This window comes from Lithobates pipiens, unplaced genomic scaffold, assembly GCF_037356315.1.
Source record: "Lithobates pipiens isolate NorthernLeopardFrog02 unplaced genomic scaffold, aLitPip1_a1.2 Scaffold_37, whole genome shotgun sequence".
Classification (NCBI taxonomy): domain Eukaryota; kingdom Metazoa; phylum Chordata; class Amphibia; order Anura; family Ranidae; genus Lithobates; species Lithobates pipiens.
The window spans coordinates 5,715,931-5,734,792 of NW_027507825.1; the positions used below are offsets into that span (position 1 = coordinate 5,715,931).

General features: G+C 46.4%; 1 protein-coding gene across 1 annotated transcript in view; it reads left to right on the top strand.

Moving 5' to 3' along the window:
- DICER1 (dicer 1, ribonuclease III) overlaps positions 1 to 18,862 on the top strand; it is a 90,781-nt gene that overhangs the window by 58,637 nt on the left and 13,282 nt on the right. Inside the window, exons 17-21 of the mRNA XM_077466709.1 lie at positions 65 to 240; positions 1,714 to 2,461; positions 5,871 to 6,026; positions 9,883 to 10,732; positions 17,464 to 17,732. Of these exons, the coding sequence (XP_077322835.1) occupies positions 65 to 240; positions 1,714 to 2,461; positions 5,871 to 6,026; positions 9,883 to 10,732; positions 17,464 to 17,732 (2,199 nt within the window). The remainder of the gene's footprint in view (positions 1 to 64; positions 241 to 1,713; positions 2,462 to 5,870; positions 6,027 to 9,882; positions 10,733 to 17,463; positions 17,733 to 18,862) is intronic.

Genomic DNA, 18,862 nt, shown 5'->3' on the forward strand with positions numbered 1-18,862 from the left:
CTCTGACGTATTGAAGTCCTCGGCCGTGCCATTTTCTTTGCTGACACAATTGTGTACATTTCAGATTCTGGTTCCAGAGCTGTGCGCCATACACCCCATCCCAGCATCCTTGTGGAGGAAGGCCGTCTGCTTGCCCAGCATTCTCTATCGTATGCATTGCCTCCTGACAGCAGAGGAGCTCCGGGCTCAGACAGCAATTGATGCTGGAGTTGGCATTAAGTCTCTACCTGAGGATTTCCGGTAAGATCCCCTCTAGAAATGTCAACATTCCATCTGTCATTATCCCTGACCTGAGAATAGCTGAAAATCATAAACTAACGGAATTAAGAGTTTTTATTTTTTATCCATTGCTTTAAAGATCACAGCACTATATCCACTTCAGGACTGCATTGTGTATACATACGTTGCAGTTTGCAGTGGTTATGGATGAAGATATATGCCATAACCACTGTAATTTTTTTTTTTTTTTCAGCTCTTGGGGCCGGTTCACACAGGGGGCGACACCAGGCGACACGACTTGCCGTGCCGCGACCTGACAAGTCGCCCCCGTTCTGTACTACGGAACCGTTCTAAGAGGAGCGACTCGAGTCGCTCCGACTTAGAAAAAAGGTTCCTGTACTACTTTTGGGCGACCTCGGGGCGACTTGCATTGACTTCTATACAGAAGTCATTTGCAAGTCGCCGCTGAGGTCGCGGCAGGTCGCGGCGAGGCAAGTCGTGTCGCCTCGCATCGCCCCCTGTGTGAACAGAGCCATACTCATAAGCGATCCAAGCAGTTGATTAGACTGCTGGATCTCATGGAAACAGTGGGAGGGGTCATCCACCACCCTAGACCGGGAAGTGACATCATGATGTCACAACAGTCCTCCTACATCTTAGAGATGATCAAAGATGATCTGGTCTTACTTCACCTTTTCTTACCAGAGCCCAGTTGTTCCAGCAACAGGGATGAGCACAGCAGCTCCAGCCGCTGTCTCTGGTCCTCATTGGATAGATTGATAGCAGCAGCAGCCGCCATTGGCTCCCGCTATTGTCAATCAAAACCAGTGGCTCAGGGGCGGGACCAAGTCCTGCTGTCAGTGTCCGTGGACGCAGCAGCAGAACTTGGGAGTGCGCCCGCATTAGTGTCTCCATGGAAAGAGGCTCTCTGTTGGGGTCTCAAGAAGAGGAGGAGCCAGGAGTGCCATGGGGGAACCCTATAAAAGGATCGGCGCCATTGTGAGCCAAACCCTTACACAGAGGAGGTAGGTATGTCGTATTTGTTATTTTAAAAAAAAATAACTTTAACAATCGCTTTTAAGTAGATATACACAAAGTGAGAGGAAGAACATGCCTTCCAGGAACTGGCTGCCACCAGCCACATTCTCACCGGGCTCACCGATGGGATAAGAGAGCCTGGTAAAGGTGGGAGGGTGGGCCCCCTTCCACCTGCTGTAGAAGTGATGGTGTGGCTCTAGAACCACTTGAATCAATTCTACATAAGAGAATCGCCAGTTAAAAATTTTGATGGAGGTCCAGGCATCATACCGTTATAACCACTTCAACCCGAAGACGTCCTATGACGCCCTACAGATGGCAAGCGGTTAAATTCCTAAAGTGCATCAAAAACTGACCCATAGGTTCTTCACCCTGAATACTTGTGTATTTATTTCACTCCTCGATTTTTATGATTTTTTTTTTATTTTTCACATGAAGTTGCCCTTTATGTTGCAGGTATCCCAACTTGGATTTTGGATGGAAACGGTCCATTGACAGCAAGACATTCATCTCAAATCTCAACCTGCCATCTCCTGACCCCGGAAATAACTGTAAGCCCGGTACCCCAGGTTTCCCTGATCGTGCTGCTAAGCCAGAGGCCCCAACAGAAATTCATGACCAAATGTCTGTGAACCACACCGAGCAGAAAAGTCTGAAATCTCCCAGCAACCTCCAGACGGCGCCTGCATTAGGTGACCGCGCAATGGTTAATGGCGTCTCCTGCAACGGTCTCGCCAATGGAGGGTGCGATGTTTGCCCAAGGAGCCAGCCGGCTAGCTGCAGATGGGAAATACCTGCTCAGTCCTCTACCTCATTCCCCGTTGAAAACACGATTGACAACCAGCCTATCGCCAACAACGAATGTACTGTGAGTGAAAAGTATAACGACATGAATGCTACCAAACCTACCTCAGATGGGTGCCCCGGCTCTTTGACAACTACGTTAAACCCAGAAGCTCCTCCTGTCACGAACGGTGTCAAGTGTGAAAGCGGGACTTCCAGCGGGTATTCCTCAAGGACTCTTGGGCCGAACCCCGGGCTTATCCTACAAGCTTTGACTTTGTCTAACGCCAGCGACGGGTTTAACCTGGAACGGCTTGAAATGCTGGGGGATTCTTTTCTTAAACATGCCATCACCACCTATCTTTTCTGTACCTACCCAGATGCTCACGAGGGAAGGCTTTCATACATGAGAAGCAAAAAGGTTGGTGGGGGACAAACAAATGGGGCTTGAAAGGGGAGGCATAGGCTCTACCCTACCATCACCCCTCCCAGCCTTCATCGTACCACAGATTGCAAACATGCTATATCTACGAGTTACAGAAATATAAAAAAATTAGAGAGTGGGCTATGGGATGGGTGTAGTGTTATTTCGTAACATCCCATCTACGTTAATGTAATCCATGAAGTATTCCTAGAGAACGGTTTCCTCTTACAGATTGCAGTTCAGAGCTGCCCCCACCCCATTCTAAGCCTATTCTAACTACTGTGCAATGGAAGGATGTCTATACTTACCGATTCTGAAGTCTGGTCTGATCACATGACTTCTTCAGCGGTCAGCTTCAGTGAAGAGGAGAGATTGCGAACAGCTGCAATTCTTTTGTGGTGACCTCACTCATAGGCTTACTATGTGGGGCAGTCATTTTGGGCAGGGACGTCATCCATAGGGTTACTATGGGGCAGCCATTGTGGGCGGGGACGTCACCCATAGGGTTACTATGGGGCAGCCATTGTGGGCGTGGATGTCACCCATAGGGTTACTATGGGGCAGCCATTGTGGGCGGGGATGTCACCCATAGGGTTACTATGGGGCAGCCTTTGTGGGCGTGGATGTCACCCATAGGGTTACTATGGGGCAGCCATTGTGGGCGGGGATGTCACCCATAGGGTTACTATGGGGCAGCCATTGTGGGCAGGGATATCACCCATAGGCTTACTATGGGGCAGCCATTGTGGGCCATGACTTCACCCATAGGCCTACTATAGGGGAAGCCATTGTAGGTGATGTCGCCCATAGACTTACTATAGGATAGCCATTGTGCATGATGTTGCCTATAGACTTACTATGGGGCAGCCATTGTGGATGATGTTGCCTATAGACTTACTATGGGGCAGCCATTGTGGATGATGTTGCCTATAGACTTACTATGGGGCAGCCATTGTGGATGATGTTGCCTATAGACTTACTATGGGGCAGCCATTGTGGATGATGTTGCCTATAGACTTACTATGGGGCAGCCATTGTGGATGATGTTGCCTATAGACTTACTATGGGGCAGCCGTTGTCGGCTGTCCCTCCTCTACACTGAAGCCACTGCTAGGAGCCAGTCATGTGACCAGACCAGAGCGCCCTTTGCATAGGTAGTTGGCGTAGGCTTAGAATGGGGGTGGGAGAAGGTTTAGGTATAGTTAGTATTTGATTGGACTTCTAGTTAGCAGACCATTTAGCTGTGTCCTTCACTGATGACTACTTGGTCTAGCAAGAAGACCTTGCATAATTTGGGAAGGTGACTTTCTACTCAATCAGCAAGCATTTTTTTTTTTAAAGCTGCTGTTACTTTGAGGCTGACATTCTACTTTAAGTACAATGCACATACATAGAGCGGTCCCTGCTGAACCAGCCGAATGTCGGCCCATCTATGGGCAGCTTTAGATTTCAGTACCTGGATGATGGTATTTGCAAAGCTCTTGGCCTCCTTTTTTGGCTTCTTTAGTTGAGAGATTACGGGAAAGAAGAAAAACCTATATTTGTAGACTTGAGGTCCTCCACGTTTTCTTAATCTTTTTTCTGGTATAACCACGCTGAAGCTTGTGAACTGAACATGTGTTGTAATGTTCTATGTAGTGTGTTCTGGAGGCTGTTCACCATCAACCATGGTGTTCTGTTGGACCCTCAGTGGCGATCACTTAAATGAAAGAACGGGAGCACCACACTAGGTTTGTACAGTCCATTAAAGATCTTATTCTGCAACAAAAGCCAACTCATTTTGGGGGCAAACCACTCACCCCTTCTTCGGGGCTTGTGAAGCAATACCCATAGAGTGAGGCATACTGTTTTGGATTGTACAATGAAATCCAAGTAGGCCTGTACCAATCATGCAGGCGCTTGGATAGAAATGAGCATTGTCCACAGCGCCTGAATGGATCTGTACATGCCCACTTGGTTTTCACCTTACAGTCCAGGACAGTATCCCTCTCTATGGTTATTGCTTTACAAGCCCTGAAGAAGAGGGAGTGGTTTATCCCTGAAATGTGTTGGTTTTCTACTTAGTCCATGACAGTATCCTTCACCCTATGGTGGGAATTTTTTTTGTATCCCCCGCCATGGTTATTGTTCTACAAGCCCTGATGAGTGTTGAGCCCTGAAATACGTTGGCTTTTGTTGCAGAATAAAATATTTTATGGACTGCACAAACTGTGGCTTTCCCTTCCTTTCGGTCAATTTTTTTATTTTTGACCACTTGAGACCCACGCTATAGCCGAATGAAAGGATCTCCTTTGCCGGGACTACGTCTATTGACGGCGTCCCGTGCACGAGCGGCCTGCGCGCCCCCTGCTCTGTGATCGGCGAGTCTATGAGACTCGCCTGATCACTGATCCGAGCAAGGGGTCGATCCCGACCCCTTATCACGTGATCAGCTGTCAGCCAATGACAGCTGATCATGTGATACAACGGAGCCGGTAATCGGCTATTATTATTATAAAAAAAAGAGCCGATCACCGGCGGCCGTGATCGGGACATCAGTCCCGATCACGACCAGCCCTGCCAGTGCCCACCTGCCCCCTGCCAGTGCCATATCAAATGTGTCCCCCCCCCTGTCAGTGCCACCCAGCAGTGCCCACAATGCCACCCAGCAGTGCCCACAATCTGCCTCAACAAAGGTGCTGCACCCCAGTGCCACATATCTGTGCCCATCAGTGTCATCTACCAGTGCCCATCAGTGCCACCTATCAGAGCCACCTATCAGTGCCCATCGGTCCCATCTATCAGTGGTACCTATCAGTGCCCCTTAGTGCCACCTATCCGTGCCACCCATCTTTGCCGCCTTATCTGTGCCCATCTTTGCCGCCTTATCTGTGCCTATTAGTGCCGCCTTAACTATGCCTATCAGTGCCCACCAATGCAGCCTATCAGTGCCCCCTCATCAGGGCACTTCAATGAAGGAGAAAAATGACCTGTTTGCAAAATTTTATAACAAACTATTAAACATGATTTTATTTTTATTTTTTATTTTTTTGCATCTTTTTTTGTTTAGCAAAAAATAAAACTCCGAGCTGTAATTAAATACCACCAAAAGAAAGCTCTATTTGTGGGAAAAAAATGATAAAAATGTAATTTGGGTACAGTGTTGTATGACCGCGCAATTGTCATTCAAAGTGCATCAGCGCTGAAAGCTGAAAATCGATCTGGGCATGAGGGGGGTTTAAGTGCCCAGTAAGCAAGTGGTTAATCTTTCGCTACGGTTTTCATATATATATTTTTTCTTTAATAAAATTATACATTTTATCCTGGTGTAGGCGGAAGGACCACTAGTGGTAGATGATAAACTGTGAGACTATAACATTGTGTTCTGGTAGCAGTCTACATACCAATAACCTGATCTGATTTGCAGGTCAGTAACTGTAACCTTTACCGTCTTGGTAAGAAGAAAGGCTCACCAAGCCGCATGGTCGTGTCCATATTTGATCCGCCTGTGAACTGGCTTCCCCCGGGCTATGTTGTGAACCAAGATAAGAGCGCGTCTGATAAGTGGGAGAGCAACGAAACGGTGAGTCGCCAGTGGCTGCTGTCTTATTCCTAAATGCCGGAGCTGAAAAGTGAAATGACTTGGATGGCCTTACACACAGGCACCGCACGTAGTTTGTGGGTCTCTCTATACAGCATATAGTTGAGGGGACATGTAGTCCCCTTACTGTCTCTGCATCTTTTGAAGTTCGCAACTTTCTTGTTTCATTTCTTATTGTCAAAGTTTAACGTTGGAGATGCCTGAATATACCTTAAGACTAAACCAGCTACATACTCTCCAGATGCATCAGAAGAAAAAGGTGGGTTACTCTTAGTTTAGAAAGAAGAAAAGCTTGTCTCTCCCTGGCCAGCATGCTATAGAGAAGGACCCTTTGCTTTCTGTGTAGAAGCAGTGGTCTCTCTGCAGAGGTCAGACACATTCTTGCTGAGCTAGAGCTGTCCAATCAACTGGCTAAGCTCCACTGGCTGCCTAGTTCTGGCTTTGACTCAGCGGGGGGGTGTCAGGCCTCTGCAGAGGGACCATTGCTTCTACACACAGTAAGGGTCTTTGTCTGCAGCATGCTGTGGCAGTGGACAGGTTTTTTTTAGTCGGGCTATGGCTGGTTTCTAGAGAACAAATTTTTTGCACACTTTTGATGGATCTGGAATGCATTTAGCTGATTAGGACCAAGACCTCTATTGGGCTTTGACTGATGGGCAGCAGGAGGGGAAGGTTTCCTTGCCGAAAGGTTTCCTTGGGCTGGCTGTCAGCGGGTAGGTTTCCTTGGGCTGGCGGTCAGCGGGTAGAAGGTTTCCTTGGGCTGGCGGTCAGCGGGTAGAAGGTTTCCTTGGGCTGGCGGTCAGCGGGTAGAAGGTTTCCTTGGGCTGGCGGTCAGCGGGTAAAAGGTTTCCTTGGGCTGGCGGTCAGCGGGAAGGGGGTTTCCTTGGGCTGGCGGTCAGCGGGAAGGAGGTTTCCTTGGGCTGGCGGTCAGCGGGAAGGAGGTTTCCTTGGGCTGGCGGTCAGCGGGAAGGAGGTTTCCTTGGGCTGGCGGTCAGCGGGAAGGAGGTTTCCTTGGGCTGGCGGTCAGCGGGAAGGAGGTTTCCTTGGGCTGGCGGTCAGCGGGAAGGAGGTTTCCTTGGGCTGGCGGTCAGCGGGAAGGAGGTTTCCTTGGGCTGGCGGTCAGCGGGAAGGAGGTTTCCTTGGGCTGGCGGTCAGCGGGAAGGAGGTTTCCTTGGGCTGGCGGTCAGCGGGAAGGAGGTTTCCTTGGGCTGGCGGTCAGCGGGAAGGAGGTTTCCTTGGGCTGGCGGTCAGCGGGAAGGAGGTTTCCTTGGGCTGGCGGTCAGCGGGAAGGAGGTTTCCTTGGGCTGGCGGTCAGCGGGAAGGAGGTTTCCTTGGGCTGGCGGTCAGCGGGAAGGAGGTTTCCTTGGGCTGGCGGTCAGCGGGAAGGAGGTTTCCTTGGGCTGGCGGTCAGCGGGAAGGAGGTTTCCTTGGGCTGGCGGTCAGCGGGAAGGAGGTTTCCTTGGGCTGGCGGTCAGCGGGAAGGAGGTTTCCTTGGGCTGGCGGTCAGCGGGAAGGAGGTTTCCTTGGGCTGGCGGTCAGCGGGTAGGAGGTTTCCTTGGGCTGGCGGTCAGCGGGTAGGAGGTTTCCTTGGGCTGGCGTTCAGCGGGTAGGTAGTTTCCTTGGGCTGGCGTTCAGCAGGTAGGTTTCCTTGGGCTGGCGGTCAGCGGGTAGAAGGTTTCCTTGGGCTGGCGGTCAGCGGGTAGAAGGTTTCCTTGGGCTGGCGGTCAGCGGGAAGGAAGTTTCCTTGGGCTGGCGGTCAGCGGGAAGGTTGACACCCTTAGACCCATAAAGGAAGGCCCATAGACATGTATCTAGATTTTACTGTACAAACTAAGCTCTGTCGGCTTGGACCTTAGGGTGGTGAGTACCTGGATTGAAAACTGGCTACAGGGGCGAAGCCAAAGGTTGGTGATAAATGGGGAGTACTCAGAATGGTCCAGTGTGGAAAGTGGAGTCCCCCAGGGTTCTGTCCTGGGACCAATCCTTTTTCATTTATTCATAAACGATCCGGAGGATGGGGTAAACAGCTCAATATTTGCAGACGAGACAAAGCTAAGCAGGGCAATAACTTCTCCACAGGATGTGGAAACCTTGCAAGAAGATCTAAACAAATTAATGGGGTGAGCATCTACATGGCAAATGAGGTTTAATGTTGGAAAGTGTAAAATAATGCATTTGGGTGTCAAAAATGTGAATGCAATCTATACTCTGGGGGGGAGAACGTATGGGGGCATTTAGGATGGAAAAGGACCTGGGGGTCCAAGGAATGGACAGGCTCAGTGGTGGCAAGCAAAGCAAACAGAATATTGGCATTAAAAAGGGGGATTCACTCCAGAGATAAAACGGTAATTCTCCCCTCTACAAGACTCTGGGGAAAGGCTACAGGAATTTTAACTTATTCTCTGTAGAGAGCAGACGCTTGAGAGGGGAAATATCAATGTAGAAATACCGTACTGGTGACCCCACAATAAGAAACAAACTTTTCAGTGAAAAGGAATTTATTAAGACACGTGGTTATTCCCCAAAATTAGAAGAGAAGCGGTTTAACTGTAAACTGCATAGAGGGTTCTTTACTGTCCAAACGGTAAGGATGTGGCATTCTCTTTCACAAACAGTGGTATAGCATAGATAATAAAAAATAATAATAAATACTATTAGATGGGTATCTTAACGATCACAATATACAGGGATATACAATGTGCTATTAAAGAGGAATTAAACCCTGATGAGTTTACTTCCTCTTTCATTCCCTGCAAAGGCAAAGCATAATGGACTACTATTCATCGCATCGCATCTCATAGTAGTCCATTATGTGTCACTTGCCTGACACAGGAGCCAGCGAAGTCACCGCTGTCCCCTGTAGTCTGGAGCCTCCATCTTCTCGGTGGGGTCTCGCCGCTCCGCCGCTGTCATTCGGCGAAGCCGCGATGACGTCACTCCCGCGCATGCGCACGGGAGCCGACACGCGCGTCGTTGAGAGTGCCGCGCTCAGTGCGCATGCGCCGTAGACAGCGGTGCCTGTTTTCGGGCAAATATCTCCTAAACCGTGTAGGTTTAGGAGATATTTCTTGGACCTACAGGTAAGCCTTAATCTAGGCTTACCTGTAGGTCAAAGTGGTTTGTAAGGGTTTACAACCACTTTAACATAAGTGCACACACATCGGTTGAACTGGATGTTCTAGTCTTTTTTTTTTTTTTTTTTCAACCTCGCCTACTATGACCTGAAAAATTCTGTCAGTAGAAGCTTATATGAAAAGCAAAATTTGCTCATTGCTCTAAGGCAGGGGTAGGCAACCTGGGGCCCTCCAGCTGTTGCAGAATTACAAGTCCCATCATGCCTCTGGAAGCAATTGTAACTACCAGCCTTGCAATGCCTCATGGGAAATGTAGTTCCACAACAGCTGGAGGGTCCCAAGTTGCCTAACCAGCTCTAAGGCTCGGTTCACACAGGGGCGACTTGTCCAGGCGACTTTGCTGCCTGACAAGTCACGCTCCATTCTGTACTATGGAACCGTTCTAATAGGAGCGACTCAAGTCGCTCCGACTTAGAAAAAAGGTTCCTGTACTACTTTGGGGTGACTTGCATTGACTTCTATACAGAAGTCGTTTTGCAAGTCGCTGCTGATCGTGAGCAGGTCGCGGCGCTGCAAGTCGTGCCGCCCCTGTGTGAACCGAGCCTAAGGTTTCATGGAACTCTGATAAAGTCTGGCTTCAGCTGATGCTCTGTGTGAAAGACTTGTTTGTATATCATTTGCACCAATCTGCTGTTTATTATATACCGTATGTTTGTTTTTTGTACCCTTACTCTGAAGATTAACAAAGCATTTGTCATGCGCAGGCCAGTGAAGGGGTGACAGCCAATGGCAAAACGGATGAAGACTTTGATGATGATGAAGACGAAGATCTGATGTGGCAGAACCCCAAAGAGGAAGCCGATTTTGAAGACGATTTTTTGGAGTACGACCAAGAACATATCAAGTTTATCGACAGCATGTTGATGGGGTCTGGTGCATTCGTGAAGAAGATTCCCCTCTCTACGTTCTCTGCTCCCGACTCAAATTACGAGTGGAAACCCCCGAAAAAAACGACTCTGGAAAATGTCCAGTTCTCATCTGACTTTGATGACTTTGATTACAGTTCCTGGGATGCCATGTGCTATCTGGACCCCAGCAAGGCTGTAGAGGAAGACGACTTTGTGGTGGGCTTCTGGAACCCGTCGGAAGAAAACTGCGGCGCGGACGCCGGAAAGCAGTCCATATCCTACGACCTTCACACCGAGCAGTGCATCGCCGACAAGAGCATCGCCGATTGTGTTGAGGCTCTTTTGGGCTGCTACCTAACCAGCTGCGGTGAACGGGCCGCTCAACTCTTCCTCTGCTCTCTGGGCCTCCAGGTTCTTCCTGGGAAAAAATCAGAGAATGGCATTTCTGGTAACAAAAGAAGCCTTCTGTGCAATAAGATGGATGACTGTAAGTCCAGTTATGACCTTTCCTGCAAAGGAGTGGAATATGGTTATTTAAAAATCCCTCCCCGCTGTATGTTTGACCACCCCGATGCAGAGAAGACCCTGGATCACCTGATATCTGGCTTTGAAAACTTTGAGAAGAAGATCAGCTACCGGTTTAAAAACAAGGCTTACCTCCTGCAGGCCTTTACTCATGCCTCCTACCACTACAATACTATAACTGGTGAGTACCAATGGTAATGACTAGACCTTGAACCTGGTGAGTTGGTGTCCGTCCACATGAAAGCTTCCTCCCAGTTCAGCATCTTAATGGAGGAACACTCTGATTAAGCCTCGGGGTTGGAGGAGGCCTGGATAGAGCCCGGGCTGAGGCTGTTTTCACACAGGTTATTATAAAGATGTGAGGCTAAGGGCTTTTCTCTTTGTTTTTGGACATTCCGGGGGAGGTTTATCCAGTGGAAAGTGAAAGATGTATGATCAGTTGGTCGTGGTAGAAATCGAAAAATGAAATCTAAGCTCAATCACTAAAGTCTCATAAAAGCTTCAGGAGTAGTTTCTAATGGTTTTTACATCTGCAGCTTTCATTAACCACTTGAGACCCGCGCTATAGCCGAATGACGGCTACAGCGCGGATCTCCTTTTCCGGGACTACGTCTATTGACGTCGTCCCGTGCACGAGCGGCCTGCGTGCCCCCTGTGATCGGCGAGTCTACGAGACTCGCCTGATCACGGATCCGTGCAAGGGGTCGATCCCGACCCCTTATCACGTGATCAGCTGTCAGCCAATGACAGCTGATCATGTGATATAACGGAGCTGGTAATCGGCTATTATTCCTCCTCGTGCTGACAGCGTGAGGAGAAAAAAAAAGCCGATCACCGGCGGCCGTGATCGGGACATCAGTCCCGATCACGGCCAGCCCTGCCAGTGCCCACCTGCCCCCTGCCAGTGCCCACCTGCCCCCTGCTTTGCCTGCCTGAATAAAAAATGTGTCCCCCCTGTCAGTGCCACCCAGCAGTGCCCACAGTCTGCCTCAACAAAAGTGCTGCACCCCAGTGCCACATATCCGTGCCGCCCATCAGTGCCCAGCAGAGCCACCTATCAGTGCCACCTATCAGTGCCCATCAGTCCCATCTATCAGTGGTACCTATCAGTGCCCCTTAGTGCCACCCATCTGTGCCGCCTTATCTGTGCCACCTTATCTGTGCCCATCGGTGCCGCCTTATCTGTGCCTATTAGTGCCGCCTTATCTGTGCCTATTAGTGCCGCCTTATCTGTGCCTATCAGTGCCCACCAGTGCAGCCTATCAGTGCCGCCTCATCAGCGCACTTCAATGAAGGAGAAAAATGACCTGTTTGCAAAATTTTATAACAAACTATTAAACATGATTTTTTTATTTTATTTTATTTTTTTGCATCTTTTTTTGTTTGTTTAGCAAAAAATAAAACTCCCAACTGTGATTAAATACCACCAAAAGAAAGCTCTATTTGTGGGAAAAAAATGATAAAAATTTCATTTGGGTACAGTGTTGTATGCCCGCGTAATTGTCATTCAAAGTGCATCAGCGCTGAAAGCTGAAAATTGGTCTGGGCAGGAGGGGGGTTTAAGTGCCCAGTAAGCAAGTGGTTAAAAGGATATTTGTTGATCCTGAAATGAAGGTCCATCGTTCAGCCACATCTTATTATGGGATGTACGTTTCAGTTATTTCATTTACAGTTTTCATTTGGGTTAATTGAAAACACTCATTTGGTGTATCGAAAGACAAATTACTTTCAGATACGATCTAAATTAAATTTCGGTCTTTTGAAAAATTGATCTGTATAAGAGATTTTAGATGTCCCTGAGATTTCATCGGACAAACTTTCCGGGGCCTAAGACTGGCCATAGACTGACAGAGATTTGAACAGTCTATGGGCAGGCTGGAATGTACCAAGTTGATCAACTTTTGGTATAACCAGCCTGTTTGATTTACTTGTGATTGCTAGCAATAATCACGGCCGTCTTCCGGTGGGGATGAGTGAGGTTGAAAGGGTTAAAGCAGGCGGCAAAGTGGCTACAGTGCCTTGCGAAAGTATTCGGCCCCCTTGAACTTTTCAACCTTTTGCCACATTTCAGGCTTCAAACATAAAGATATAAAAAATTTTATTTTTAGTGAAGAATCACCAACAAGTGGGACACAATTGTGAAGTGGAATGAAATCTATTGGATTTTTGAAACTTTTTTAACTAATAAAAAAATGAAAAGTGGGGCGTGCAAAATGATTCGGCCCCCTTGCGTTAATACTTTGTAGAGCCGCCTTTTGCTGCGATTACAGCTGCAAGTCGCTTGGGGTGTCTCTATCAGTTTTGCACATCGAGAGACTGAAATTCTTGCCCATTCTTCCTTGCAAAACAGCTGGAGCTCAGTGAGGTTGGATGGAGAGCGTTTGTGAACAGCAGTTTTCAGCTCTTTCCACAGATTCTCGATTGGATTCAGGTCTGGACTTTGACTTGGCCATTCTAACACCTGGATACGTTTATTTGTGAACCATTCCTTTGTAGATTTTGCTGTATGTTTGGGATCATTGTCTTGTTGGAAGATAAATCTCCGTCCCAGTTTCAGGTCTTTTGCAGACTCCAACAGGTTTTCATCCAGAATGGTCCTGTATTTGGCTGCATCCATCTTCCCCTCAATTTTAACCATCTTCCCTGTCCCTGCTGAAGAAAAGCAGGCCCAAACCATGATGCTGCCACCACCATGTGTGACAGTGGGGATGGTGTGTTGAGGGTGATGAGCTGTGTTGCTTTTACGCTAAACATATCGTTTTGCATTGTGGGCAAAAAGTTGGATTTTGGTTTCATCTGACCAGAGCACCTTCTTCCACATGTTTGGTGTGTCTCCCAGGTGGCTTGTGGCAAACTTTAGACAAGACTTTTTATGGATATCTTTGAGAAATGGCTTTCTTCTTGCCACTCTTCCATAAAGGGCAGATTTGTGCAGTGTACGACTGATTGTTGTCCTATGGACAGACTCTCCCACCTCAGCTGTAGTTCTCTGCAGTTCATCCAGAGTGATCATGGGCCTCTTGGCTGCATCTCTGATCAGTCTTCTCCTTGTCTGAGCTGAAAGTTTAGAGGGGCGGCCAGGTCTTGGTAGATTTGCAGTGGTCTGATACTCCTTCCATTTCAAAATGATCGCTTGCACAGTGCTCCTTGGGATGTTTAAAGCTTGGGAAATCTTTTTGTATCCAAATCCGGCTTTAAACTTCTCCACAACAGTATTACGGACCTGCCTGGTGTGTTCCTTGGTCTTCATGATGCTCTCTGCGCTTTCAACAGAACCCTGAGACTATCACAGAGCAGGTGCATTTATACAGAGACTTGATTACACACAGGTGGATTCTATTTATCACAATCAGTCATTTAGGACAACATTGGATCATTCAGAGATCCTCGCTGAACTTCTGGAGGGAGTTTGCTGCACTGAAAGTAAAGGGGCCGAATAATTTTGCACGCACCACTTTTCAGTTTTTTATTAGTTAGAAAAGTTTCAAAAATCCAATAGATTTCGTTCCACTTCACAATTGTGTCCCACTTGTTGGTGATTCTTCACAAAAAATAAAAATGTTATATCTTTATGTTTGAATCCTGAAATGTGGCAAAAGGTTGAAAAGTTCAAGGGGGCCGAATACTTTTGCAAGGCACTGTATATACTAATGCCTCCTCGCAACCTGTAAAATTTCTCTGAAGAGCAATCCGAGCGCAGACCCCGCTGTATGTTGAAAATGAGCGATTACTGAGTTCTGCTCATTTCCACAAAATGTTGGGTTAGCAATGCTCTGCTGACCCAATGTGGTTTCCTTTTCTAGGTACTGGAAGCATGTTTAGAAATGTAATTTAATTTCTTGGGACAGATTTCCTTCATGTTTATGAAGCTCCTGCAGCTGAATGGTCTAAGGTTTTGGCTCCAGATTGCTGTATCTGCCAGCCTCGCCGTGACCGAGAGGAAGCCCCCAGGGGTTTTCTTCTTTACTGAGGAGCCCTGAGCAGTAACAGGTCTGGTCATCTCCCAGACACTGATGTCCATGTATAATACTGCACACAATCCAACATAGAATCAGACAAAACAGTGTAACATTTTTGGTCCGTAAGTAGTTAACAGAGGTGGCCATAACTTTACCCCCTCCCCACTTATGTGGCTATAACCATGTCTTTCTGGAGGTGGCTTTGTACATGGGGCAAAGGCATTTTGGAACAGGAAAGGGTCTTCACCAAACTGTAGACTTCAACAAAATGGTGGCCATCTGCATTAATCGTTTATACAACTGTCACATGACCCAGCTCTCTCTCCCAGCAGGGAAACATAAGCAGGAGGAGCTTTTAGTCCTCTGCTGCTGGTCACATGTTCAACAAAAAAAAATTAGGATTCAGAGTAAAAAATATCAATAAACTGTTTTAAATTGTCATACAAATTTATTTTTAAAATGAAATCTTTTATTTTTTTGATAACCCAGTGTGGACGGATTTCTGCTAGTCACAGGCTGTGTCACGCCCCCCTCCAGCCTGTGTCTTAGAATAAGAGGGAGGTGAAGCCCCCATTAATCTACATGTTATATCCCGCCCTCATTGTGTCAAGCTGGTTAGTGGGCATGGAGGCGGAGGGAGGGAGTGGGCTGTCATTTACCGCTGTGTGTACTCCCCCATGTGTGGCTCTATAGTCACATGGGGGGCTCAGATCAGATAGGGAGGAAATGCTCAGCATGGAAACTCCCGGAAAACTGAGCATGTGCAGAGCTGCCACCACAGCTGCAAAATTCCTAGCTGACATGGACAGAAGGGGCGGGGGGCGGGGGGGTCAACCATTTTTTTTTTTCCCTTGCAGAATAGAGAAAAGGAACCTGTTAGTGACTGATAATGAACAGCATGGAATACACCATTTATTCATCATTTTTTATGATGGGGGTTCAGTGATACTTTAATTTCATTCACATTTATGCAACAGGGAGGGGAGCATCTGTGTGCAGACAGCCGCCATTTTGTTAAAGTCAACCAGAGCCTGACGAGCCAATTCTGTCTTTTCTTTCTTACACTAGTCTATTCACATGCTGATTCGTCTGATACAGGTTTGAGGGGGCGGGGGCGGGGGCGGGGGAATTCTTTGAGTCGTATAATTTTTCATTGTTTTGGGGTACAAACTGTTACCAAGGTTGGAAGAGCACCATTGTCTACAATGTCTGGAAACACCTGAACTCCATAATTGGGAGGTTAGAAGGTTTGATGGTCCACAAACCTTCCACCATATGGTGTATAAACAAGCCATAATGAAGCTAAATAGGGGTGTCCTTCTCCCCCTCCCCCGATGGGTTCTCCAAACTGTAGGAGCAAAAACAAAGGTGGTTTTGAGGTGAGTAAAAGTTGAAATACCTTATTAAACTCACTAAAAAATGTAAAATGTAATATAATATAAATAAAATTGTACAAATTTTCCAGCTTGCTGGCTAGTATTTTTTTAAAAACAGCGAGAAACCTTAATGGACTGTATAGTAAAATCAATAAATAATAAAGTGCTGGGGGTTAGTCCTTATTAAATAGTGAATGCAAAGTGAATATAAATTTTCCAGCCTGCTGGTTAGTAAATGCAATAAAACTGTACGGTCCACTCAAATTAGGTAAAGGTGAATAAATAAATATTTAAATAAATAATTAATAAAACTATCATGAATCAATCAATATACAATAGTGAAAACTACTAAAGTTGCTTGTGACTGTGATTGTAGCACAAACAAATGAATGAACACAAGGGGAACAATCAAACCTATATAAACGTGAATACTGGTGGGGTGGTGGGTGTAAACACACTGTGTCAAATCTCAAAACATGCCAAAAATACCACAATATAAAAATAGAAAAATAGAAAATTAAATACAGTTAGGAAATGAAAAATAATAAAAGATTAAAAAGTTTTAGTCCAGAAAGTAAATTCAATTGGACTTTCATATTAGACTTGTCACCGCAAGATTTTTTACTTTTTACTTTCTGGACTAAAACTTTTTAATCTTTTATTATTTTTCATTTCCTAACTGTATTTAATTTTCTATTTTTCTATTTTTATATTGTGGTATTTTTGGCATGTTTTGAGATTTGACACAGTGTGTTTACACCCACCACCCCACCAGTATTCATGTTTATATAGGTTTGATTGTTCCCCTTGTGTTCATTCATTTGTTTGTGCTACAATCACAGTCACAAGCAACTTTAGTAGTTTTCACTATTGTATATTGATTGATTCATGATAGTTTTATTAATTATTTATTTAAATATTTATTTATTCACCTTTACCTAATTTGAGTGGACCGTACAGTTTTATTGCATTTACTAACCAGCAGGCTGGAAAATTTATATTCACTTTGCATTCACTATTTAATAAGGACTAACCCCCAGCACTTTATTATTTATTGATTTTACTATTGATTTTACTATACAGTCCATTAAGGTTTCTCGCTGTTTTTTAAAAAATACTAGCCAGCAAGCTGGAAAATTTGTACAATTTTATTTATATTATATTACATTTTACATTTTTTAGTGAGTTTAATAAGGTATAGCGCCACATCTATTTTCCTTCTTTCACCTATTTTACTGTTCCATCCATCTGGATGGAAACATAATAGAGGCTGCTCTTACCTATATTACACTACATACTCTCTGTATAACAGATTCCATAGCGCACCCTATCCCTCTGTTTTAAAAGTTGAAATACGGTCATGTGTGAGTGTTGGAGACCCAAACTCCTGCCCCGACATCTCATTGGTGACCTGTCAAAACTTGACATAGTTGAGTATTGATGGCTAGTTAATACTTTCCTACCTAATTCCCGTCAATCGTCATGTAGGGAAATTAGTTCTGTACAGATTTAGATTTGGAGAGAGTTCTTTTTTTGCTAAAATCTCCTCTCTCCTCTCTCCTGTGTCCCTCCCCAAGACTGCTATCAGCGTTTGGAATTCCTTGGAGATGCAATTTTGGACTACCTCATTACCAAGCACCTTTACGAAGACCCTCGGCAGCATTCCCCCGGGGTTCTGACCGACCTGCGATCCGCTCTCGTCAACAACACCATATTCGCCTCCTTGGCCGTGAAATACGACTACCACAAGTACTTCAAGGCCGTCTCTCCCGAACTCTTCCACGTCATCGACGACTTTGTGCAGTTTCAGCTGGAAAAGAACGAGATGCAGGGCATGGACTCTGAGGTGGGTTATGATGTCTCTTCTCTTCCATGATTACTAACCTTAAAAAAACTTGCTGACCGCAATACATATACAGCAGGGATATGCAAAAAGCCGACCTCCAGCTGTTGCAAAACTACAAGTCTCATCATGCCTCTGACTCTGGGTGTCATGCCTGTGGCTGTCAGTCCTGCAGTGCCTCATGCAACTTGCAGTTCTGCAACAGCTGGAGGTCCACTAATTGCATATTCCTGACGTACATTATCTCAGAAAAGTAAGTACACCCCTCACATTTGTGTAACACTTTTTTTTATTCTATCTTTTCATGTGACAACACTGAAGAAATGACACTTGTCTACAATGTAAAGTAGTGAGTGTACAGCTTGTATAACAGTGTACATTTCCTGTCCCCTCAAAATAACTCAACACACAGCCAGGGGCGTAACTAGAAATCACAGGGCCCCATAGCAAAATGTTGTATGGGCCCCCCCCCCCCCCCTCACCCAGGGGCGGATCCAGAGTCTAGTCTCGGGAGGGGCACTGATAAAAAATACTTTTTTGGGGGGGCAATTTATTGGGGCAATGGCTGATGTTGGCGCTTCAATTATCACGGCACCATTTGTGTTATGGTGTAAGGATGATTGAAACACATTATTTCTATTATTACATTGTTATAGTTCAACTCACCATAATGCAGAATCAGTGGAAGCCCCGAGTGTGTCACCTGCCACCAGGTGCAGATTGTCCACTTGCCACGTCACCTGCCACACATTGCAAATTGTCCACTTGCCACGTCACCTGCCACCCGTTGCGGATTGTCTGTTTGCCACGTCACCTGCCACACGTTGTGGATTGTCCACTTGCCACGTCACCTGCCACCCGTTGCGGATTGTCTGTTTGCCACGTCACCTGCCACACGTTGTGGATTGTCCACTTGCCACGTCACCTGCCACCCATTGTGGATTGTCCATTTGCCACGTCACCTGCCACACATTGCGGATTGTCCACTTGCCACGTCACCTGCCACAAGTTGCGGATTGTCCACTTGCCACATCACCTGCCACCCATTGTGGATTGTCCACTTGCCACGTCACCTGCCACCCATTGCGTATTGTCCACTTGCCACGTCACCTGCCACAAGTTGCGGATTGTCC